The sequence below is a fragment of the Nannobrachium achirus genome, assembly GCF_963921795.1.
Source record: "Nannobrachium achirus genome assembly, chromosome: 22".
NCBI classification, from domain to species: Eukaryota; Metazoa; Chordata; class Actinopteri; order Myctophiformes; family Myctophidae; genus Nannobrachium; species Nannobrachium achirus.
This window is the reverse complement of record NC_137829.1, coordinates 35,103,382-35,128,993: the sequence shown is the minus strand read 5'-3', so window position 1 is coordinate 35,128,993 and position 25,612 is coordinate 35,103,382. Positions and strand designations below refer to the sequence as shown.

Sequence of the window (25,612 nt, the reverse complement as noted above, 5' to 3'; positions counted from 1 at the left end):
TAGGCTTCCAAAAGAGGCCCCACATACAAGCACCAACCCAGACGGGATTAAATGAGAGAGAATACCGGGCTATTGTGTTGAACTTGGCCGGGTCTGGTGGCTCTCAGACCGGACGGTTTGAGAGGCGTGCCTCCTGATATGCGCAAAGGTAATTGCCAATCCACACCAAGCCGTTCATATAGTGACTAATTAGATTTTTAAAATTAAACATGATAAGTTATTTCATCTTGACTTTTCCAGGGTGGCATGGTGCCCTCGTCCAACATGGACAAGAAATGGCCAATAAATGGCTTATAACGAGCATGAAATTAATAACTGCACGCATATGGATGGCCCGTATGTAACCAGCCAGGTCTCAAACCAGATTCACCGTCTTTGCACGGGAGAAATTCTGGACAAAAGAACAACATTTCACCATAGTCACTGTCGGGCAGAAACCTCGTATATCTCCAAGTTTCATCATACAAGGCCGTCGCACAAAAGTAGTGAAAACAGCCGATCTACAAGCACCAGGGTTGTCAACATTGGACTGTCAGAATCCAGGAGATTTATTTTTGGGGGGTGCGCGGAACTCCCCAACAGGGGTCTGGGGGGGGTCCTCTCCCCAAAACGTATTAATAGATATATTTTCCTGTGTTCTTTTGAATTTTGTGCATGTTTGATACATTTATCAGGCTTACTTTACTAGCATGGGTACAATTTCAGCCTTAAAATGCCAAATGTTGGTGTACAGATTTGATGACTGAAGCAAAAGGACATCTTTAATAATGATTTCTCATCTTTAAGTCATTACTTAAGTGAATATCTGTATGATCTTTCTTGCATGCATTGCCCCCACCCCTAAAGCGGGGGGTCTGGGGGTCCTCCCCCAGAAAAATATTAACATAGTAGATGTCATTTCCTGTGTTCTGGTGAATTTTGGGAGTTTGATACAAAATCCAGGAGAAATCCAGGAGATTTGCCAATCCAGGAGACTCCCAGGAGAGGGGTTCAAAATCCAGGAGACTCCTGGGAAATCCAGGAGAGTTGACAAGCCTGACAAGCACACAACGCCTCGCGGTGCGAGGCGTTGTGTGCTTGTAGATGGGCTGTTTTCACTATAGTTTAACTCATTTATAAAATGATAAATACAAAACGAACGGTGTTGGACCTGCAAGGTTTCCACGCCGATACGCTGCGTTGGCAAACACTTGTAGAATCTGATGTGACAAGACAGATTTATATATATATATTTAAAAAACAAACACAGTTTCTGGCTTAAGACACTTTTCCATGTGGGTGTTCGTTTAATGTCGGCGATTACCTGTAAATACGCACGTCCAACATCGAGCATTGCCAGGCCATCGGACCAACGTCCATTTGTCTATGGATACAAACGATGTGTTTGTTGGGCCTACAAACCAGATCCACTCTGAATGAAGGCCTGCTGTTGATTGTGTTATGCGTTGTACACACAGCTATACGAAATAGGCTATTAAACCGAAATATTCTAAAGTTTCTTTTTATTTCCAGGCTATATTTTCCAATAAAATCTTTGGTTTATGGTGGCAGGTCTGTTATGGAGTCTCTATTTCATTAAATGTTTCTTTTTTTTTCCTTCTTTTTTTTTAGACAATAGAGTTCACAAAAGGAAAACAAAAACGGTATAGTATAATAGCCTATGTTTGACAAAGAAGTTCAATTTTCCAGCAAGTGTTGGGGTATTTGCATCCTACACCCCTTCTTTAAATTAGATCTATATACAATATACAGTCATGTGGGCTATGCGTGTTCCATCAGGTTTCAAACAGCCCACGGGCTACTTCTGTGAGAGTTCACAACTTCTTCCCGTATAGCCTAGCCTAGACCTGCAACAAACCACAAACGGAAATTTCGTTATAGGTCTATTATAGCCCCCCTCCCCTCCCAAAAAAAAATGCAATACGTGTCCACCACAAGTCATCTGTTCAAAAGGTCTCTTGCAAGCGCAAAAGAAGAAAAAAAAATCAAATAAAAATACTAGTCACTCTCCTCCTTGTCCTCCTGAATGGTCGTGGTGGAATGGTTGTACAATCCCTGGGCCATGAGTTGCAGAGCCAGGCCGTTCTTAAAGCCCGTGGCCTTTTTGATCTTGGCCCTCTTGTTCTGGAACCAGATCTTGATCTGCGACTCGTTGAGGCTGAGCTCCGTGGCCAGGCTCTGCCGCCGCTGCTCGGTGATGTAGCGGTTGGCCTGGAACTCCGTTTTCAATCTCTGGAGCTGCTCCGCCGTGAAGGCCGTCCGCGGCCGCTTGTCCTCCTTCTCGTTTTTCGTCTTTTTCAATTTCCGTGTCCTTGGGCCTACAGTAGGGACGAAAGCATACCAGGAAAAATATAAATATTCAGGGCGAAAGATCACGGGGAGGAGGAAGAAAGCTGCTGCTATTATATATGTTGATGTTTATTCATATTCCAGGGAGTCATGATTAGATTATGCGTTTATTATATTGTTGGAAAATGGAAATGAGAGAGAGAGAGGGGGGGGGGGGGGGGGGTAATGCCCGTATTAATTTCCATAACAATATAATTAATAATAGTAATAATATGATAATGAATTAGTATTAAATAATAATGAATTGTATAAAATAATGTGAATCGCTAATAATAACAAAGAAAACAGCATTTAATATTTTTCTTTTTTAAATATTAGAGTAGCGGCCTTCAACTATGTATAAAGCATTATGTAATGTATATAGTCCATATCAACACACACACACACACACACACACACACACACACACACACACACACACACACACACACACACACACACACACGGTGTGCGTAGCCCACACACACACACACACACACACACACACACACACACACACACACACACACACACACACACACACACACACACACACACTGTATAATATTTTAGATTGGACTGAATATTGCTATGGACTGGAGCCCCCAAATAGTATGGCAGTCTATGGGACCACTAATAGACTTGTTATTGTGTGTGCAGCTGCTTGTTATTCTTGCATGAATGCGTGCTGCAGCCTAGCAAACACAAACGTAGATCCCATATTTGATACAGGACAGCGCAGCACCAATGTATTATTATGTCCTGCTATGATAGAAACATGTATAACGAAGCACATGTCCAGGGCAGGTTCTAGTCTTTTAATAGATGAAGTGAATGCTTACAATTACAAAGCATAACATATTTCAGAACTAAGTGCAGAGTGTAAGCCTACAATGAATGCAGCGCAGCAGCAGGCCCATGCTATGGCCTTGTCGACGTTTACAAAATAAAAATAAATACAAATATTCTACATATTCATAGGTTTCTACTTCATAACAAAGCGTAAGGTTTGAGACCCGAGGCTGAGGATTTTTTTTCTTCTTTTTTTTTTTTACTGTAGTCGTAGGCTTATAGTGAAGTTATGACAAAACATAAACCTTTGCCTTATAGCCCATTAAATAGTGTTACACAGAGAGGAGTTCCATAAGATTTGTCCAGCTCGCTTTCCTCTTTTAGAGCCCTGTAGCAGCCTATTGCGGATTTATGATATATTATGAAACCCTTCTAAGCACATGGCTACAGTTTTCCGCTATTTTCCTCTCTTGTGTTGTGTAAGTTGTGTTATTGTGTTTATTCATTTATTTTGTACACATTAGTAGGCCTACACATTAGTGTGACATTAAACCACTTTTATAATAGTCTTATTTTCTGTAAATAAAACAGCTTATAGGACCTATTCATGTCTCAAACAATGTGTAGCTAAGCTATTGAACCAAAGTCAGGACATTAGTAACTTGGACATTTTCAGAGCATGTTTCTTCTTCAGAAACTAAAAATAATATGCAATAACAGATAGTAGAAGCAGGAGCACCTGCATGCATGCCTTGATAAAGGCTGTGTTCTTTATTATCGCACATTTCGGTTGGCGCAAGAAAGAAGCCAATCCACATCAGCGATGGTAAAATAAAATGGGCGTGTAATTAATTCAAAATGTCGTCATAGCTAAGACGAGTTTGGCTACCGTCCATTATTGCGCTTTAATTCCATTGTTAGCCTACATAGCCTACTAACGTGCAGTGGTGGGCTATAGGCTGTCCTATACCTTGGCTTGGACACCGTATGAAGGACTCTAATAACATTTGTTTTAAGTCCACGAGCTTTCGCTATAGATTTAATTGATATGTGTTTCTGTCAAAAAATATTTAACATTCAAATTAGTGACTACAAAAAGATTAATAAAACAAATATAACAGTTGTAGGCCTAAATACGTGTGTGGGTTTATGGAAGTAAAACGTTATTAATATATTACAACCATAATCTTAAATGTCTTGATGATTACAATTTACATCAGGTTGTTGTTTTTTTCCCCCATAAGTCAGCAGATGTTCAATAGATGATCCATTCATTTATATTTTGAATGATCCTGTAAGGTATATTATTTTAATTAGTCTGTGCTATGCATAAGGGCATAATACAAACACGTTGGGCTACAAGATATACAACATTGTCAATTTAATGTAAAATAAACTATTTTATAGCTGGGATATTGTTTTATAATAACCTTGCGGTGACGCTTTGTAAATAAAAAAGACGCGTGAACAATGAACGCCAGAGAAAGTTTTCACAAATAAATATGCTATTGTTGTCATGCAAGCTAACTTTGGACTCATAGGTCATGAGTATTATGATTCTCAATAATCACCAATGTGACCTTTACAGCGGTTTTCTTCGAATAGCCGGCGTGTTCGCCCCTTGCATGTGCAAAACACAAAGGCTATAGTTTCAGATCACATTATTATAGGTAAAAAATCTTGTTCATAATTAAACAACACGTGAGTAGGCCTATACACACACAATTATTTTAACCTGTGTACTGGTAATTTACAGTTACAGACCAAATTATCAAGACAAAAGGCCGGATGTTACAATATTTTTACTATACCTAACTTAACTATAACGAATTGTCAAAAATATAGTAACACTATTTATCAATGTATAGCTCCGATAATTTAAATGAAAACAATTGGAGTCTAATCGTTTGCATTTATACTCTTGCAGCTGTTCAATTATTAGACCCGTATAACAGTGGTGCTCAAAGTAAATTATTGGTTCAACATTGACCGTTACAAGTCTGTTCGAGAACCACTGCCGTGTTAAGTTAACCGGAGAGGACCTTATGTGTTTCATGGAGCTCTGGTCTTACCAGATGACGGCCTGTCCGAGTAGCGGGTACAGTAGACCCAGGCGGGCCACAGCAGCGGCTGGGACTCCGGGGTGGCCGCGCCGCCGCCCGCGGAGCCTCCGCTGCCTCCGCCGTTCAGCACCACAACAGACGGAGCAGTGTTCTGTGTGCCGGCGCCTCCGCCTCCACCGCCGCCGCCGGAGCCCTCGTGATCGAGGGCTTTGGTCGCTGCGGTCTTTTTGGGGCTCAGCGAGGAGGCGGTGGAGGACGAGGTGGTGCTGTCGCTGCTGCAGTTGGAGTCCTGGCAGGGGGTCCCCGGGTGACTCGGCCTGCTGACATGCACTACCGACGGGTGGAGGGTCAGGGCGGCGCGCTGCTGCTGCTGCTGCTGCTCGATCCCTCGGCCGGCGGTCGACTGCGCCCGTTCGTGCCTCGACGCGCCCGTGCCGCTGCCGATCTCCTTCTTGCAGCCGAAGTCCGGCCGCAGGATGTTGTCAATGAAAAAGTTGGTGGTTCTGTGTGCTTGCTGCGCGACCTGGAGAGGCAGTATGGGCGGCGAGGGCAGGCTGGGAGCCGGGGAGACGCTCTCGCCCTCGCTGCTGGTATCCGGGCTGTTCAGATCCCGCGGATCCTCCATCGCGGTCACCGTAACGTCGGCTGCAGCTTTTCTCTTTCTCTCTCTCCAGTTCCACTTGTTGTTGTTGGCCTCGCTTTTATAATGTCCCCCCAAAAATATGACTGTGTTTACACTAAAACATAGTTATGTTTCCCTGTGAGCTATATATATGCCAATCATTATCACACTGGCAGAGTGTGAACATCCAGCGTGCGTAATAAGCCGCTTCTGCGTGTCATGGTCGGTCGACTTTACTGTAACTGCTGGCTGAACGACGGTGTTTTTGCTTTTCAGCGCTCTACTGTATGACAGTCCGCTCCTCTCAAAGTCCTCCACATCACATCACACTCCCTCCCTGCCTCTCCGACACCCGCACACGCCAACCGGAATAACATCAAAAATGCGCAGCGGGCCAATCGTCGCGCCGGACACATCTTGGACGCGGGTGACGACGTCCAATCACTCCAGGCGTCTCAAAGCCGGGCAAGACAGAGCGAGAGAGAGCGAGAGAGAGAGAGAGAGAGAGAGAGAGAGAGAGAGAGAGAGAGAGAGAGAGAGAGAGAGAGAGAGAGAGAGAGAGAGAGAGAGAGTACCCAAATAGGCTTCACAGAAAAGCCAAACAAGAGATTATCACTGCTACGTGCTTGCAGACCTGTTAGCTTGTATCTATTACATCTTACACGTCCGAGGCGGATATTTAAACAAACATACACAGTAATATCCTAGGTGTTATTTTAACTCTGATGGTGCAGTGCGCACCCCTTATGTTCTAGGCCTAAGAGCTAAGACTGTAGCCCCACAGGCTCTGATATTGATGGGGTCAGGCCCATGATATTATCTGGACCGTCAGACCATGCGTAATAATGGTGCAGAAATATCGTCTATCGATACTTATTTTTGCCCCCCTTTTTTCAAAACTGAAACAGAGAGTCGGACAGTTAATTTATCTCAAACCATCATTTCCCCCTCCATCATCCATGGTTGCAAATGTGACACGCACAGAAATACAGCAACATTTACGGATCCCAACGAGGACAGCAATTCCGAGAACAGGCTGCGGCCCAGACAGTTTCCCAGTTCGGGAAAAAAAACGTAAATCTTGAGCTGTGTATGGAGTTTTAAAGGGTTATCTCATAATTCCACAATCCACATCATCGCTAAATGACATGCGTTTGTTAAACATATTTGATTGATTTGCATCGTTTTATTGTGACATTGTACCCATCCCATCCCTAGATCCTGTCCTCTCCTGGACTGAGTGCGTTGAGACTGCCTATTGGATAAACTGCAGTGGACACATGTGTTTATCATAAACTACACATTTTGTTATAAAATATAGGCTATAAGCGTTGTCCTGCATGGAATCTCACTTCGGAATTCGGATAGGCCTATGTAGTAGTATATAGGCACGCTCGCACGCACGTATAGGCAGGAAAACACACACACACACACACACACACACACACACACACACACACACACACACACACACACACACACACACACACACACACACACACACCGCGCGCGCGCGCACACACACACACGCACACGCACGCGCGCACGCGCACGCACACACACACACACACACACACACACAGGCCACTGAAATGTTTACAGAATATCGCCAATGCAGCACAAACAATAGGCCATATTGTTTGTCCTGTGTTTTTTTGCGTATATTGTTTGATTTCACTTTATGTCGGAAAGCAGAAACCCTTATGGCTTCATTCAAAACCTGTTTGTGGTTTTCAGCATTTACCGTTGTGTGTGGTAATAACATATCGGGCCGAGATGGAAATGTTGGCTGGGAAAGTAGACTATACACTACAGTCCAGTCCCTCCCTTTCTCCCAAGTCATTGTCAGCCGAAATTGTTTTCCATGCCGTTAAAATGGGGCCCTTATCTCGCCTGTAAAGTGACGCCGCGAGAGAGGGGCCGCTCGCGGATAATTTATAGGTTTTAATTAGCCTTTATTCCGCGTGATCAGCCGGACGTTCATCACCTGGGCGCGCGCGGCGCCCAGTCAAAGGCCCTGTCACCATCGGCGCGCGGAACACTTCATCAAAAGCGCGCGCGCGGGGGCCCGGCTTATAAAAGACCCGCCGCCGAGGAACACGTTGTCACTTTCAAGGTATAGATAAAAGGCGCTAAATAATACGAGCGGTCCACTGAGACCCGCGTGCAGAAACGACTTTATTGACGTCTTAACGTGAGGGCAATCCATTAATAGTTTTTGTTTAATCCTCTTGGGGTGCTGTGTGTGTGTGTGTGTGTGTGTGTGTGTGTGTGTGTGTGTGTGTGTGTGTGTGTGTGTGTGTGTGTGTGTGTGTGTGTGTGTGTCTGTGTGTGTGTGTGTGTATGTGTGTGTGTGTGTGTGTGTGTGTGTGTGTGTGTGTGTGTGTGTGTGTGTGTGTGCGTGCGTGCGTGCGTGTATGTATATATATATATATAGGCTATATATATATATATATATATATATATATATATATATATATATATATATAGACCTATATATATATATATATATATATATATATATATATATATATATATATATATATATATATATATGCCAATCACGCTTTTTCCAGGGTCAGGTCCTAATAGGTGTTCAATAAATCCACCAATAGAGACTATAGGCTATAACACAATCAGGCCTGCATGCTGTATTCGGTGTCTTGTCAGTGTTGTCAAAAAAGCCTCAAGACTCGAAATGAGATCAACGAATTCTGTGACGCTTTTTTAGAGGCATAAAGCACCAAATGTTTCAGTGGCTCTGCTCTGTGGAAAACAACATGAAACCAAATTAGACAAGAAAGATTCGTTGATTCCCTGTCAGTGATCATGCTGTTTGAGTGGTTCTCAAACATTTTCACGTCAAAGACCCCAAAATTGATATTGGATATAAGGATACACATGTTTTTGTGCCACGGACGCCTTTCTGAAAAGATTTGTTTTGTTAAAAGATGCTAAATTATTCAACATTTTCCAATTTCTTTTATGTTTAAAAAAATAAGTAGGATTAAAGTGGTTAAACTGATATTAACTAAGTTTGGGGACCCCCTGGAACACCCTCAAGGACAAGGAGCTCTTGGGGTCCCCGAACACCAATTTGAGAACCACTGGTGCTGCAGCTCTTCCAAAAGAGCTTCCTAAATTTACGGAAGAATTAAGCCAAATGGACCGAGTCCACTCTCATTATAATTAATTATGCCTATAGGTAGCCTATTTATTCTATTTGTGATTATAGGCCAAACGCCTATAAGTGTATGTAGCCTAATAAAGATTTCCTGCATGGTTAAAATAAAATGGCAAGCCAGTGTAGCTATGTTAGAGATGTTTTAGGATAGGCTAATAATTGTGTATAAGCCATAGCACGTGATATAAAAATACATAATCATTACTGACTGTTACAATGTTAGTATAGGCCTACCACAGCCTAAATAATAATTTACAGAGGATCTAGCTGCATAGTTTTACGTTTAGGCCCAACGGCGAGCTGTCAAACTTGTAGTAAGTAAGTATAGGCCTACAGCAAAATCTGTGTTAATCTTCTTTGGTCACTATCAGAGACAGAGTTAAGTCTAAATCCATCTACAATCCTCCTTGTGTATCCTAATTTATCTTTTATTTCTTAAATATAGCCTATATATGTTTATTTTTATTTATTTATTTTTTTTCCTTTTATTTTTTTTTATTTTTTTTTACTGTAGGTCTACATGCAGAGGCGTCAATTGGGTATGGCAAGCTATGGCAGCTGCCATACCTTGGCTACCGGGGAAAATAATAAAATGTACTGTAATCGTGCCTGTTGCTAAGGTATGGCAACATGACTGGTGTCGAGGGCGCGCGTGCAAGACACCAGTCATGTTGCCATACCTTAGCTTTTTCTGAACTGATGCTGCTGCCTACATGTCCCGGTTTAGGAAGTCAGGCCACTATAAGGCCACTACCCTATAAATAAACAATGAAGCTGGGAAGCAAGCAAGGAATAGAAAATTATGCTCATTTTCACTTTTTCATCCGCAAAGTCCTTGAAGTTCTATTCATGGCAGCTATAGCGTTTGGTGGCTTTCAGTTTCAACCCAGAAATAAATCCTTTCTTGTTGCTGTCCTATCGATAATGAATGATCTGTCACTGTCAGTATTGTGTGCTTCTATAAGCACCAGTGATAACACACACACACGCACACGCACACGCCCACAGCCATTATTATAGGAAAATAGCCCAGTTTCAACGAACATTGCCGAGGAAGGCAGTATGTCCAGACACAATGGTATTATGATGACATCTTGTGGCGTTCTGGTGTAACACACACTTGATAAAGTAAAGCTCTAGCCTTGACATAAGCTATGTCAAGGAAGGCTGTGTGTGTGTGTGTGTGTGTGTGTGTGTGTGCGTGTGTGTGTGTGTGCGTGCGTCACGTGCGTGCGTGCGTGCGTGCGTGCGTGCGTGTGTGTGTGTGTGTTTGCGGGCGCTCGCTCTCGCGTGTATTCCTGCATGTCTACTCTTTTTATTAGCTCTCTATCAACGCTGACAATCTCTGAAAACGCAATGGCCAACATTTGTAACAATTTGTAAATGTGTTTTTAGGCTCTGTATTTTTGTCACTATTAGTGCTTTATCATTTTTCAGGTTTAATGTATTGTATTTGTATATGATATATACATTCAGTTGTAATAGGCTATATAACCTATAATGCGATGCGAGAGTGCAGAAAACCAACTGAATCTCCTAAACAAAACTACAGGCTATATCAAATATTGAATGAATGAATGAATGAATGAATGAATACACGAATACATGAATACATGTATTTATTTAAGAAATGAATACACATATTTATTTATTTAACGCTGAGGACATACATAAGGCATATATACTATAGCTGTAGGTGATCTTAGTGAGTGAGTGAATAGAAGAAGGTCCAACAGCTAGTGAATAATTCACCGTTTGTCAGCCTTCTGATTGGTCCCTGAGACTCCCTGACGGCCAACCAGAAAAAACCATTCGCTTTTTGCTATCGGGGGTGGAGTTTGTGCAGTGGAGAATGTTGCTTCAGGGTTTCAACAACGGTCCGTTCTGCGGAGCACGGCGTTCGCGCAGTACGGCCGCGTGAGGTGATAGCGATCTCGCTCATCATAATGAATAAGCTTCAACAAACTAGTTCACATGGACCTTATCAATGTAACTAAGAGTTACGATTGGGTACATATATTTTAAATGGGCAGAATTACGAAAAGCCAGCCTATTATGTGAGGAGAACTATAATCTGGCTGTCATCTTCCTACCCAAGATGCACTGCGCTTTCTCTTTCTATTTCTATTCTCTCTCTGATCCAGAGGATTAAACAAATTAAAACATATATTTTCGGGGAAACCCCCTGTTTTGCAATGTAACTACTGTACCTTTGTCTTCCCTTTTTATTAATATCACCTAGATGTTTTTCCTTTGGTACTTTAAATTGCAATAATGAGGCAATGAAAATACCCTCTCCCCCCATTCACTGCCACTATAAAAACAATCTGTCCAGGGTCAAATGTACCACCATAGTAACAGGGCAGAATGGGGCGGGATTTGCAAATGACTGAATTGTATTTTACACAAAAGGTGAAGTTCTGAGAGTCTTTGCTTTTAGCACCCTAAACTGCCTTTATTTGATTCATTAGCAAAAGCACATTCTTTTTTTTTACTACCCATGTAAACCAGGTCAATGAGGAATATACTACAGTGACAGCTTTAGTGAGAAGTCACTAATGCTATGGACCAGAGCTATAGGGTCATTAGGGGCTGTTTAAAGTTGGCACGGCCAATTTCATAATGTAGTGCGTACTTGGTCTGAGAAAGGCTGAGGTCAAATAGTGTCCCTATTTGACCATTTTGAAGAACCTTCCCCAGATAGATTATGTGACAACAGGCTTTCAGCCCAATCCCATTTAAAAAAAAAATTGGGGGCTTTTATGCCTTTATTGATAGGACAGTAGACTGGCAGGAAATGGGGGGAGAGACGGGGAGAGACACGCAGCACAGGTTGTCGGGAACGGGAGTCGAACCCACGACTCGCTGTCAGGCATCAGAGCCTATAGTGGTATGCGCCTGGACCGCTAAGGCCAGCGGGCGCCCCGGGCTCAAGAAAGCTTGCACGGATCGGTCCAGGGGTTTGCGAATAATTTCTGTCTGTCTTTATACTGGACGATATATGTGATCCTGTTTTTATTGGTTACTGTAGTATTCTATATGTTCTTACGGCTAGCAGACAATTGTGGAAAGGAGAGACGAAGAAACACTCTATTCTAGGTCCTGGAGGATTGTCAGACATTCCGAGCTGATAACGGTGTCCGTATTAGTCTGTCTAAAGGTGAAGAACTGGAGCAGGAGCTGTACATTCAGGGAGCAAACGAATAGCTTCCCATGAGAACCGAGTTTTGTTTTGGCGAGGGGTAGAGCATGAGACATCAACAATAACTGTTTGTAGGTGGGAGGTGTGAGCTTGGGAGTATTCACTCAGCCCCTCCCGTGGCTACAAATCCACCCCACCGAAATCCTATGAACTGTGTCTCCCAAATGTCACATCGTTGACCAGCTACCAGCCCCCTCCCAGACAAAATGAAGATAAGAACGAATATCACTGCCTGACAGACTAAAGAAGAGTGCCATATCTTTTTCTCTCGTCGCCTCACACTCGTGTGTCCGCTACGCTGGAACATATATGGACTACTGATCAGTATTTTTTATCTCGGTCCTCCGTGCTATCTGTGTGTCAGTTATAGCTAATTTAGGCTCGTAGATAATAATAAGATAATGATAATTGCATATGCTGTAATGTTTTTATTTTTAATTAAGTAGAATAAATATTGTCTTTCAACAAACAGACGTCCTTTGTGCAACAAGCGTCATTCTTGAGCACTGCAGAGGCTTTACCTTCTGAAGTGGTTATTTCCACGGTATTAAGTAGTTTATACATTTGAATAGAAGCCTTTCAAATATGGTGACCCCTTGACGTGATGACGTTTTGTTGCTTTTTTCTGATCTCGGCGATTTAACCGATCACCATAACTGCATCAGATCAACCACCCAGACGGCCGTCAAAATAAAAAGGTGAGCAGAACCTCTTAAACAGAAACTCTGCACATTGGCATAGGTTCCAAATTGTATGGTTGATTTGATTTCAAGTTACACGTGATCTAGAACCGTTACTGTATGACAGACACACACATACGGGACCCACTTAATAGTAATAGCTGCGGGTTTTTGAAGAAGGTTTGTTCTACACCTAAGTAAAAGCTAGAAAAGTATTGTAAGGTTTGTTCTACACCGAAGTAAAAGCTAGAAAATTATTGTAAGGTTTGTTCTACACCGAAGTAAAAGCTAGAAAATTATTGTAAGGTTTGTTCTACACCTAAGTAAAAGGTAGAAATGTATCTCCTAGACGTAGGAAAGTCTACCCGAGGTAAAGGGGTAGAGAAATGTATTAAAATAACAGTGTAAAAAGAGAAAGTTCAAAAAATAATAAAATCACACCCGTGTGAATTGAGCAAAGCATGTAAGTGAGTAGGGGGTCGTGGATCTCCGGAAGCAAAGCATATAAGTGAGTAGGGGGTCGTGGATCTCCGAAAGCAGTGAGTAGGTGGTCGTGGATCTCCGAAAACAAAGATTATATTAGATTAGATTAGATTAGATTAGATTAGATTAGAGTTTATTTGTCGTGGATCTCCGAAAACAAAGATTATATTAGATTAGATTGGATTAGATTAGATTAGAGTTTATTTGTCGTGGAACTCCGAAACAAAACACAGAATTGAGCGGTGGTCGTGGATTTCCGAAACAATGCATGTGTGTGTGTATGTATGTGTGTTTTAATCCTATTTTTCTCCCCTGGTGATAACCTTGTGAAAGAAAAGGGAAAAATCAAACCCAGTATGAAGTGAGCAGTGTTGCATGTGTGCGTGAGTATGCTATGGCAGAAAAGAGACGGACACGAGGAGCTCGCCACCACCCTCGCTTAAATGAAATATTTCCTCCCTCCACAGATAGATAAGATGGACCCGAAGTTACCCATTGTAACTGATAGGTTTTTGGTTTAAATTCCCATATTTGTAATTCCTTTAGAATGATTACTCTTTCGCAAGAAGACTCAGCTTCTACCCACAGGATAAAATCACAGTTAGTTAGAGTCTCACACAATAAAAGGAGACCACACCAGTGCAAGTGGTTTTTCTGTTAGTTATATTGAAAGTATAGTCAGAATTCAAAGTGCACAGAGCGGTTATATCGGTGAAATACATATGTATGTCATGTAAAGTGTCATGTTTTGTTAAATGTTAAATGTTTGTGTGTGTGTGTGTGTGTGTGTGTAGGCCTACAGAGTAAGTGTCCAAGTGCTGTTATAATTTATAGATTGAATGGAGGGTGTTGTTGGGGTCTGCAGGCCCCAAACATGCATCACTGCCTTGTTTTGACCATGGTGCCCCACCTAATAATGTATGAAATCATTCAGAAGCAAAATTGATGTAGGAAAAAAAAAAAAAAAAACCCTCTCCACAAGTAATTTGATAGTTATGTTGAAAACAATAGAGGAATTAGGTGCACGACTGTGCTCGTATGAATTAATGATTACCCACATCCTATGTATACTAGTTCAAAATGTGTATCAAATAGTAGTATAGGAAGTATTTGTCTTAGTGTTGTTTGTTTATTTATTTTATTTCTATTTTATGATTTGAGTACAAAGGGACCCCGATGCAAACAAGCCAATGAGCTTTATGTGGTTTGAAACTTTGTAGTGGTACTTCTATAAGTGACCTATAGCCCCCCCGTCATAGTAACCTCAGGTTATGTGTAGTGTCATTCAACAACATATAGTTTTTAACGTGTAAAGGCCTCAGCCTAGATTGAAGGCTTTATGCCAGTTGTACTTTTTATATCTAATTGTCAGTCAAGTGTTATATAAATCCCACGATGCAAACAGCTGGATTGTTGAGGGCAATCACCTTTATTCTATTTTTTATTTTATTTTTTCCTTCAAACCCATAGCTCCTCTGTCTAATAGACAGTTGACATGATCATTATATAGGTAGCCTCATCATCGGCTGACCTGACCTTTATCAGTGGTCAGAACACAATAGAATTGTTGATTAAAGATGGTTTGCCAGTTACATACTGTATCAGACCTTGTCTCTACAATCACCAGTCACCTAGCAAAGGGGGTGACAAAATATTCTAATTCTCTGTGGAACACCGCCATTATGGCTGTTAAGAAACCAGGTTCTGATAATTGTGGGCTCGCCTATAAGGCGAGCACACTTTAGATATTGTCATTATTTATCTATCAGTCAGTCAGACAGTAGACGGGAACTTCGGTTCCTTTCTACTCCTACATACTTAGTGAGAAAATGAAAATAAAAACATCAATGTGTTCAGTTTACAGTGGCGAAGTGCGCTATTATTTTTTATAGCAATCGGCCAAATGGTGGCGCTGTAGGAAGCCTTCGAAAGTGCGAACTTTGAACAGGTATAGCTCATGCTGTGTTTTAGGTACAGCCATGAAACCTGTATACACGTATGCGTCTCCTCATGCCGAACAACTTTTACCCTCTAACTTTTGACCTCTGACCTTTAGGTCTCCCACAATTCGGAATTATATGAAAAACAGTAAAAATCTATCTCCTCCTGGGATTTTCGCGTCAAGTGCACAAAACTTTTTTCACATGAACTTTGGACCAATACGGTCAGATTGATCAACCAGATTTTTTTTAAAGTGAAATATAATTTTTTAATAATTTTATCAATATTGCGGTTTTATGCAAATTATTCTTCGGCCTCTAAATCATACATGCAAAGTTACACGTTCATGGCATTTGGCAAAGATGTGGAGGGTTAGTCAAAGTATCACTGAAACCAATTTTATTCCAATTGGCCAAAGGGGGGCGCTATACGAAGCGTCTGAAAATTCAAACTTCAAACGGGCATAAGTCATGACTCGTTTCGTTTGAAGACATGCAACTTGTTACACGCGTGCTTTGACTCAAGCGGAAGACATCTGTGTCGTTGTTAAGTAAGCTCCGCCCTTCAATTTTCCGCCATTTTGAGCAGTTTGTAAAACGCGTAAACCCGCTTTTATTCTGGAATTTTCACGTCACGTGCACAAAACTTTTTTTACGTGAACTTTGGACCGATATCTAAAGATCTGTCAGATCGGATTTCTTTAACATTGAAACATGCTTTTTTAAATAATTCAAACAATATTGCATTTTTATGCAAATTATTCTTCTGCCTCTAAAACATACATGCAAAGTCACATTTTCATGACAAAATAGTGTAGAGGGTTAGTTCAAATATCACTGAAACCAATCTTACCCCAAATGGCCAAAGGGGGGCGCTATATAATTTTGAGCAGTTTGTAAAACGCTTAAACCCGTTTTTATTCTAGGATTTTTTTTGCAATTTGCATGAAACATTCTACACGCAATCTAAGGACCTTTATCTAACATGCCTATGAAGTGCACACAAAAAAATTATAAAATAATAATAATAAATATAGCTGCAAGCAGCGATAAAGTGGCCAAAGCCAAAAACACCTCAAATCATGAACACAGCCTGGGATGTGCGTGAAATCTTGCAAGCACATTCCCAATAGGTCAAGGAACAGATACCAACCTTCTCACATTGGCCTGTTATAGCGCCACCAGCGGGTCAACTTTTGCACAACACATTTTTGGAACAAAATGGACCAATCTTTGACGTCAGTAACGTCAAAGAGAGCACTGCCTGCGATCTTGACATTTTGTGCTTTTATAGCCATTGTTTTCTGGCTTGAAGCGAGCCCACAATTGTTTCGAAGGAACAATATTTTTCTAGTTATCGTATGGTACAGGATTTTAGAGACTTTAACAAAGGCATTAGCACATCTGATCTACCTGTACCTGACGTCTACACACTGTTGAATGCAATACAACCTGTTCACGCCTACTTTTCGATCCCAGAGTTGTAATCCAACTGTTCAGCTCTCCGTGCCATGGTACGATATAAGGGGGCCAGAATCTCAGTCTAACTTGGACTCCAGAGGCCATAAAACAGTCCCAAGACCTTAAGGTAATGTGTCACAATGCTGTCACTAGGGCAATTCCTGACTCTTCTAGTCCATCGAACACTCCGTTTTGTATGGATGTTTCTGAAAAGGACGGCATTTTTAATGCCGTTCTATTCCAGAAACATAAGGGGGCACGTAGAATTAGAGCTTAGAATTAGAGCTTACTACTCAAAAAATTTAAACATTATAGTAAATTTAAAAATGTTGCCACACGGCATACATAGTTATGTATCACCCATTAGTGATAAATACCACACATGGCATTAAAGCATACTTATCGTCCAATAATTTCTCCATCACAGCGGACAAGAAAGAAAAGATAGCAAAGTGCCTAATTACAATACACGTCACATACACCAGTGGCGGGTTCAAAGTAGCAGAGAAATTAGATGGCCTACTTAGAAACCAGGCAGAAGTCCACTCATGTGCAGACGAAACTAATAAAATGAAATGTTTTCTCTCTCTACAGAATACATGCACCACCTCTGACTGAAAAAACGAGACCTGGGCGTAATAGATAAGTATCCATTCACATAAAAGTAATAAGTAAAAACAAGCCTCAAGGTGAATACATTATACATATTATAAACAGAGGTGATTAGGGTGAAAATTTAACACATAATAAACATAGACACAACACCCATAGGATGCGGATCTTTAATTATATTTCTATATGTTGTGGACAATATTTCCTTAAATGCGTTGTAATTGTTAAAATTAACTCAAAATTAAGAGAGCACCTCGTGGTCTCTGGCTACTGCTTAAACTCCTCATTGACCTGTGTGCGATACCAAAGATTCAAACTCGCGCCACCACTGCTTACATCCCCTCAGGAGGTTTCACCTATTTTGCCATGACCATAACTTGTACTGAAGGTGTGACCTGTTCTGGGCGCACTTCACATAGGTGGTACACTCTGTACCGGACATACAACATGTATGTCTGTGTTGACTCAAGCAAATATAATTGTGATGTCATTTCCCATTCTGGATCCCTCTGGTCCCTAGGTACTCGTTCCCTAAATGGTGACTGTTACAGCCAACGCAAACGTTGGACTACTACTGCTAGATATACGTATGGAGACCAACCCAGATTATTCACTGTACCAGGAAAAGACGATCTCCTGATTAAAATATAATCCAGTCCCAGCAGATACAGGCAACTATTGGATGGCCAAGGGAGAAACAATCTAGCCGATGTTTTTGGCCGACTCTTACTGTATGTCCAACTTAAAATTGATCTCAAGTTAACTAGTTAATTATTAGAGAAATGGTGTCATTCCTATACAGTTTTGAGGCCTAAATACGATTAACATACCAGTAGTGAGCTACCTATATTCTAAATAATTGTATGTTAGGACTAGACTAAAATGTGACACTATGATCTTTAACTAACAGTCAGGTTGTAGAATGGCTCATTGAAAAGATTATGATTTTCAGCTAAATAGTGCATCCTATAACTTGTTTAACGCCGACCAAAAGTCAACATGCCAGTTGTGTGAATGTCTCAACTTAAGAATGTATGGACAGTATGTCAGACACTTTTAGTTCTAGCAAATTGTAAATCTCTGCAGTATTATTAATGTTTTTTTCCCCGTCACATATACTGACATTTTCAGCCCTACTAAAGAGATTGACATTGTGATTTTTCCACCAAAGTAACATTTATTCACATAAAGATACAGGGAAACGGTGTAATGAGAGACATACAGGTTTTCTTTAGTGGACAAAAGGCCTGCCCGGGGTTCAGATACTGATAAGAAATAGATGCAGGCAGTAGAGTATAAAGGCCATACCGTATGCCATGTAGCGAGTTAGATTATTTTTGACAATATTCTAGACAAAGTGTGTGAAGTGTCTTTTAAATTGAGGTGCTGTTTTTTTTTATAGTAATAATCAATATTTTTATAGTATAGTTCACTGGCAATAATATCTACCATGCGTTATTAAAGAGAACTGTGTCTGTAGACAAGAAATAATGGAGATGTTGGTAGAAAAGTTGTTTTGGAAACTGTTCTTTTGAAATATGTAAACAAGGCACAGACATGTCTGCGACTCAAGTGGACTTTGAGAATACATTATTTGAGCTTGTAGAGCTGCTATTTTCTTTCACATGGAGAGAGGGAGACAGGAAGTTTTAAGCTCATGACAATATTGATTTCCTTTAAGTGAATTTAGAGAAATAGAAAAGCCAGGCTGTCACTTTCACAAATCATATGCTGTATATTAGCATTTTATGGTATATTTATATTTATTCTGCATCTAGCATGAGGCAACATGTTTAACCAGCTCTGTGTGTATGTGACCTGGGAAACGTCTGGTTATTTTCCCCTTTTCCCTTGCCTTATTGACATTTGAGTCTCACTCTGTTTTGACTGGATTCTGAGATTTCCTTATTTGAGTAAAGATACTTGGTTACTTTTGTACTCCTCCAGGTGGCCACAGTATTTTGTTTTCCTTCCAGACTGGAAGGAATTAACAGTAACATTTTAGTGAGCTTGTAATCTGCTACTTTTGGTGAATATCCCCTTAGAATAGGGATGCTGGGGTTTATTGATTGAATACCAAGTATAAATGTTTATTTTTAATCTGTTCTATAGAAGCAGATGTTTTCTCAAGTTATATGTTTGTTAGGCCTATTATGGACAGTACTGTATTTGTTATTATTTTAAATAATAGTAAATATGCTACATTTACATAAAGCAAGTATTTGTCTACTCCCGTCACACACACATATCTAGAAGACAGAGTCAATCTAAAAAAGAAAGATCTAAAACACATAGGATCAAAACATAGATCTGGAACTGCTCAAATTCACAGCTCCACTTCGTACCGAGGTTCGATTTTTTATTTTGTTTTGAAAGTTGTGTAAATAATTTAAGAACTGTGATATCTGTGGGTTTGAAAATGTATTTTTATTTTTATTTTTTTTATTATTTTATCCAGCCCTTTCCTGTGACACAGGAGAATCTATGCCTACCAGAACCTATGTTCTACCTGTCATCCCAACGGTAGCCCCTCTCTGTTTATGTTCCCACAACAAAGAGACTGTGGATCACTCGAGCTCTGCTGTCCTCTGGGTGTGTGGACGGACGGCCAGGCATTTTCTTCCAGCCAGGTGGAATGGCTGTGGTTATGCAGGAATAGTCTACAGTGGTACTGATGTATGCCCGGTCGTACGCCGTCTAGACACCCAGGGGGCAGGTGAGTCCCGCGCAAAGCGCTCTATAGAAACTGAGACAAACCTAGACAAAATTAGAAAATGAATATCCTAGATGCCTGATTCCACAGCGGATTTCCAGATGAGTACTGTACTTCTTACCCAAGAGCCATGCGTTCTGTTGTCCTTAGAAATCGTCAGGTCAGAGGAGATTTATTCGAGGGGCCCCGCACAAATACTCTAGAGCAGTCCTTCTCAATCTTTTTGGTTATTTCCAACCCAATTTCCCTGATTTGGGAATCCAAGCTATGATATACCCCCATTTTTACATGTTTTTTCCCCTTTTTATTACATATTTTTTTAACTTTTTAAGTATGAATAGTATCGTGTTTTGCTTTGGGCCATTTTATTTTTGAGTGCCTCTGTAGTACCCCCGCAATATCCCCATTTGAGAAACACTGCTCTAGTAAGCAATCTATCTTTGTTATTTTCTATACCTAGATTGACACCACCATGGTCTAAAGCCATGGACTGGTGCAGGATGTATTGATTTGTTTGTTGGACAATGTTTAATGAATACGTTTTTTTTATATACAGCACAGTAAGGACTTAAGTGATGTCTTATATTAAACAACATTGATAAACTATGTATTTTGATACTGACACACATATCTGATTGATGGAATACCTGTGAGTAAGGTATCCCAAAGGGGGACTGGACGATATATGTGATCCTGTTTTTATTGGTTACTGTAGTATTCTATATGTTCTTACGGCTAGCAGACAATTGTGGAAAGGAGAGACGAAGAAACACTCTATTCTAGGTCCTGGAGGATTGTCAGACATTCCGAGCTGATAACGGTGTCCGTATTAGTCTGTCTAAAGGTGAAGAACTGGAGCAGGAGCTGTACATTCAGGGAGCAAACGAATAGCTTCCCATGAGAACCGAGTTTTGTTTTGGCGAGGGGTAGAGCATGAGACATCAACAATAACTGTTTGTAGGTGGGAGGTGTGAGCTTGGGAGTATTCACTCAGCCCCTCCCGTGGCTACAAATCCACCCCACCGAAATCCTATGAACTGTGTCTCCCAAATGTCACATCGTTGACCAGCTACCAGCCCCCTCCCAGACAAAATGAAGATAAGAACGAATATCACTGCCTGACAGACTAAAGAAGAGTGCCATATCTTTTTCTCTCGTCGCCTCACACTCGTGTGTCCGCTACGCTGGAACATATATGGACTACTGATCAGTATTTTTTATCTCGGTCCTCCGTGCTATCTGTGTGTCAGTTATAGCTAATTTAGGCTCGTAGATAATAATAAGATAATGATAATTGCATATGCTGTAATGTTTTTATTTTTAATTAAGTAGAATAAATATTGTCTTTCAACAAACAGACGTCCTTTGTGCAACAAGCGTCATTCTTGAGCACTGCAGAGGCTTTACCTTCTGAAGTGGTTATTTCCACGGTATTAAGTAGTTTATACATTTGAATAGAAGCCTTTCAATACCCAATGGGTATTAAATAGCCAGACGGGCATGCTTACCCAAAGGGCATCACCTTAGTAACCCTAATAGGCTACATGTTTTCTGCTACTCATGTTCAACAAAAATAGCCTTGCAATAGCCTTGTTGTGAATTCTAGAGGCTCATTGGCTGAAGGCTGAATCAACTTGGTCTGACAACAGCCAATCACAGTTATTTCCAGGTGGGTGATGTCATCAAAGTTCTTCATTATACCTTAGAGCAGTTGAACTGTTGAGTATAAGAGAACGCCAGACACTCTCTTATTTATTACAACCTTTTTAACCCAGAAGGTAAAACCTTTATGCTTAAAGAATGGAAGGTTTTGAGTCTTCACAGATATTGTCCAGACTGGAAACTGAGACTGAACAGTCAACTGCAGCAACCATAGATGGTCTGAAACTGAACCTTCTGCAGGTAAACACTGATAGACTGTGCCTAGAGGCTGATAATAAGGCTCTGAGAGATGTGAACATTAAACTCATCAAGAAGCTTAGCACCTCCTTAGACCTCCAACTGGTTCTCATCAAGAACGAAAAGCGACAGAAAGACATCATTTCGGCTGTGAATAAGGCCCTGAAAGATGTGACCACCAGACTCACGGATGAGCTCAACTCCTCGCAGGACCTCCAGGAAATGAAGGAGTTCATTATAGAGATGGGGAAATGGGAGGAGGACAGAATCAAACTGCTTCGAGAAAACGAGGCTTTGTCTGAAAAGTTCCTCATTGCAGAGCAGAAGATCAAAGACCTGGAGAGAGAGTTCAAGGAATCAAGGGAGGCATCCACACTACTTGAAGACCAGGATATCTCCACCCTGCAAGAGGGACTCTACTTTGATACAGAGGGGACCAATAGATTGCTGGCAGAGGCTCTGGCAAAGCAAGATGATCAAGCGAATAATGTGAAAGACCAGGAGATCGCCACCCTACAAGACAAACTCTACTTTCATAAAGAGGAGACCAAGAGACTGCTGTTTGAGAAAGACACAACCTGGATAGAGGAGCTTGATTACTGGCAAGGCGAATGGAAAAAGATATTAGAAGACGAGATGCACAAACATGAGCGGTTTCTAGAAGAGCGATTGCGAGTCACAGAGGAGAATGAACATCTTCGATACCAGCTGGGTCTCATCAAGACTATTTGGGCAGATGAAAAGCAGGCTTTTGAGGAAAAGATGAAGGCAAGAGAGGAGGCACATCCGGCAACGCTTGAGGAAGAGGACGAAACGAAGCATAGAAAAGATCAGGAGATCACTACCCTGCAAGAGAGACTCGACTTTCAGACAGATGAGACCAAGAAGTTGCTGTTTGAGAAAGACGAAGCCTGGAAAAAGGAAATCGATCAACGTGAAACTCAGTGGAAAAAGATGTGGGAGAAGATGCTTCTCTCCCGGGTGAAGCGCGTCGGAGTGAGGGAGACGATGGCAAGCGAATGGCTGAAGCGCGTGGAGGAATTGGAGAACAAAGTTAAGGATGGGCTGATTGAGGTGGAGGAGAGGGAGAAAATGGTGGAGGAGAGGGAGTCGGAGATTAGGTGGAGACAGACCGCTGGGCGGAAGGGCTGGAGGAGGACAACTGGGAGATGAGGAGTGAAGGCCAACGGGGAACATTTGGTAAGAGAACCTTTTCACTGCACCATCAACGTCTGTCGGCTGGTTGGGATGTATGGCGACTCCATGTATATCGGAGGATGCACGTGGTTGTCTTTTTTTGTTTTGTTTTGTTTGACATAACGGCGATGCGAGCAAGCAAGCAAGAAAAAGTGATTCAAATACATTTGTTTCAATGAGACTCTCCTGAACTGCTGTGAACGACAGCACTCTGAACAGCGATGACGCTCACCCCTCAATGTCGCTTTGTTTTTAACGGCTCTGCCGACCAACCCCAAACCGTTTTTATTGGTCGAGATCTGCACCCGTTCCTGGAATACAACTACCAAGAAAGATGCGATTGGAAATTGCAAGTGTGGTTGCGGTGACACGAGTCACACTGGCAAATTAATTCCGTCTTACCATTTGAATATAATAAATGAATATATGGAGATCTCTCATGTCTCATGTCTCTCTCAATATTAAGCCCATATATGGACATACTGTTTCGGTGTCATGCGGTCTGTGATGTCAGACATTTATGATGTCAGTCATCTCCATATTTGGGAAAAGTTAGATTTTTAATTAAAGTCAATGGAGAAAATTAATTCACAAATGTATATACGTTTATCTAGGGGAAAGAAAGATGGAAAGATGGATGCAAGGAATAACGTCGAACAAGTACTATATAGTGATAATATACAGTAATAATAATATAATTAATAATAATATACAGTATTTTCTGGACTATAAGGCGCACCTGACTATAAGGCGCACTGTCAATGAATGGTCTATTTTCAAACTGTTTTCATATATAAGGCGCACCTGACTATAAGGCCCACATAATAGACGCTATCGTTGCGTTATGCATCCAACAGATGGAGCTGTGCTAAAGGGAATGTCAATGTCAATGAATGATCCATATATAAGGCGCACTGGACTATAAGGCGCACTGTAGTTTTTTGAGAAAATTAAAGGCTTTTAAGTGCGCCTTATAGTCCGGAAAATACGGTAATGTTTAAATTGTGTGTTGATGTGTAATGTGACAGCTTTATTAAGTAAAGGAAATTGTTTTTAAATGTCAGCATAATGGGGGCTCCTCACTGGCATCGTGTAATAGATATAGACCTTTATTGATCCCACAAGGGAAATTCAGGTAGGCCTACAGAGAATTATGAATAGGGTACCTAATCATAATTCCCTGGATGGTCAGGCATTCAATGTAGAAGAGTACAAAGCTAGTTTAGATACCGGGAGGAAAAAGGGAATAAATTACACATCTATTTTGCAGCATGTGAGAGAGGGGGAGCCGACACAGCAGACAAACACTTTCCGACACCAGTCGTACACACAACAACCTGCTTTGGACTCTCCTCACATGCTTTAATATTAGCAGGTGTATGTCAGTGGAAATGTCACATTTATAGGACGCATTGTTTGCCTTGGTTTACGTCACAGATGTGACATGCCCATATACGGAGACCACTTGGAACCGGCCTTCTCTTGTTACTGGTAACTGCTGCTGTTTGCATTTTATGAGAGATTCTTTCTCTGTGGAGACAAGAAGACAAAGTAAATCGAACTGCTTAAAACAAATACCCCCACAAACAAACAAACAAACAATGGTAACCATTACAACCTGAACTCCCATCGAGTATTCGATGTACACAAACCTGGATGATGTGAGAATCATTAGATTCATGTCAGTTATTTGCTTTCAGTAAACCTTTTCTAATTCAGGCTAAAAGTAAAGACAACTGATCTAAAAGTTAATCATTATACTAATCATGTCACAAACGATGATATGAGAAAATACTAAATTGGTAAACTGACATTACGCCCCATTACTTCATACACCACTGCATAATATTCCTCAGTGGCAGACCGACCTGAAGTCAAGTTGTAACTAGAAGGATGCAATTGGAAATTGCAAGTGAGGTTGCCGTGAAGCGAGTCACACTTACCGTTTGAATTTTCCCCATTCCTTGTTCCTTTTATGCCCATAGTATGGAGATCCCTGATATCATCAATATGAAGCCTGCGGGAATGCCCATATATGGGCATACTGTGTCTGTCTCATGTGGTCTATGACGTCAGACGTCTTATGATGTCAGTCATCATCTATGATATTTGGGAAAAGTTAAAATTTTAATTAAATTCAATGGAGAAATCAATTCACAAATAAATAAGTTAAACTATGTTGCATATCTCTTGGCAATTTGGCAATGCAAGGAATTGATTCCCGATGAAGCTGGACGATTTGACATGGCCCAAGAGCGTGCCACCAAAACTGTGGGAGGAGTAGCACGGAAGTTTATCTAGGAGGGGAAAGAAAGATGGGAAGATGGATGGAATAAAGATCTGTAATCTTAGTATTACATCAACAATGGTCTCAAGAGTTCCGAGTTCTGTCCTCTCACCGCCTACAACTATAGTAGGGTCTCAAACCAAGGTTCT

The 25,612-nt window shown here is 41.1% G+C and overlaps 1 protein-coding gene across 1 annotated transcript; it reads right to left on the bottom strand.

Moving 5' to 3' along the window:
- Positions 1–1,998: 1,998 nt before the first annotated feature.
- On the bottom strand, positions 1,999–5,808 carry LOC308307849 (homeobox protein engrailed-1a-like; the record flags this gene model as incomplete). The annotated part of the gene is made up of 2 exons (XM_080753152.1): positions 1,999–2,318; positions 5,193–5,808. The coding sequence occupies 2 exons, from the start codon at positions 5,806–5,808 to the stop codon at positions 1,999–2,001; spliced, it is 936 nt and encodes a 311-aa protein (XP_080609278.1).
- Between the last annotated feature and the right edge of the window lie 19,804 nt (positions 5,809–25,612).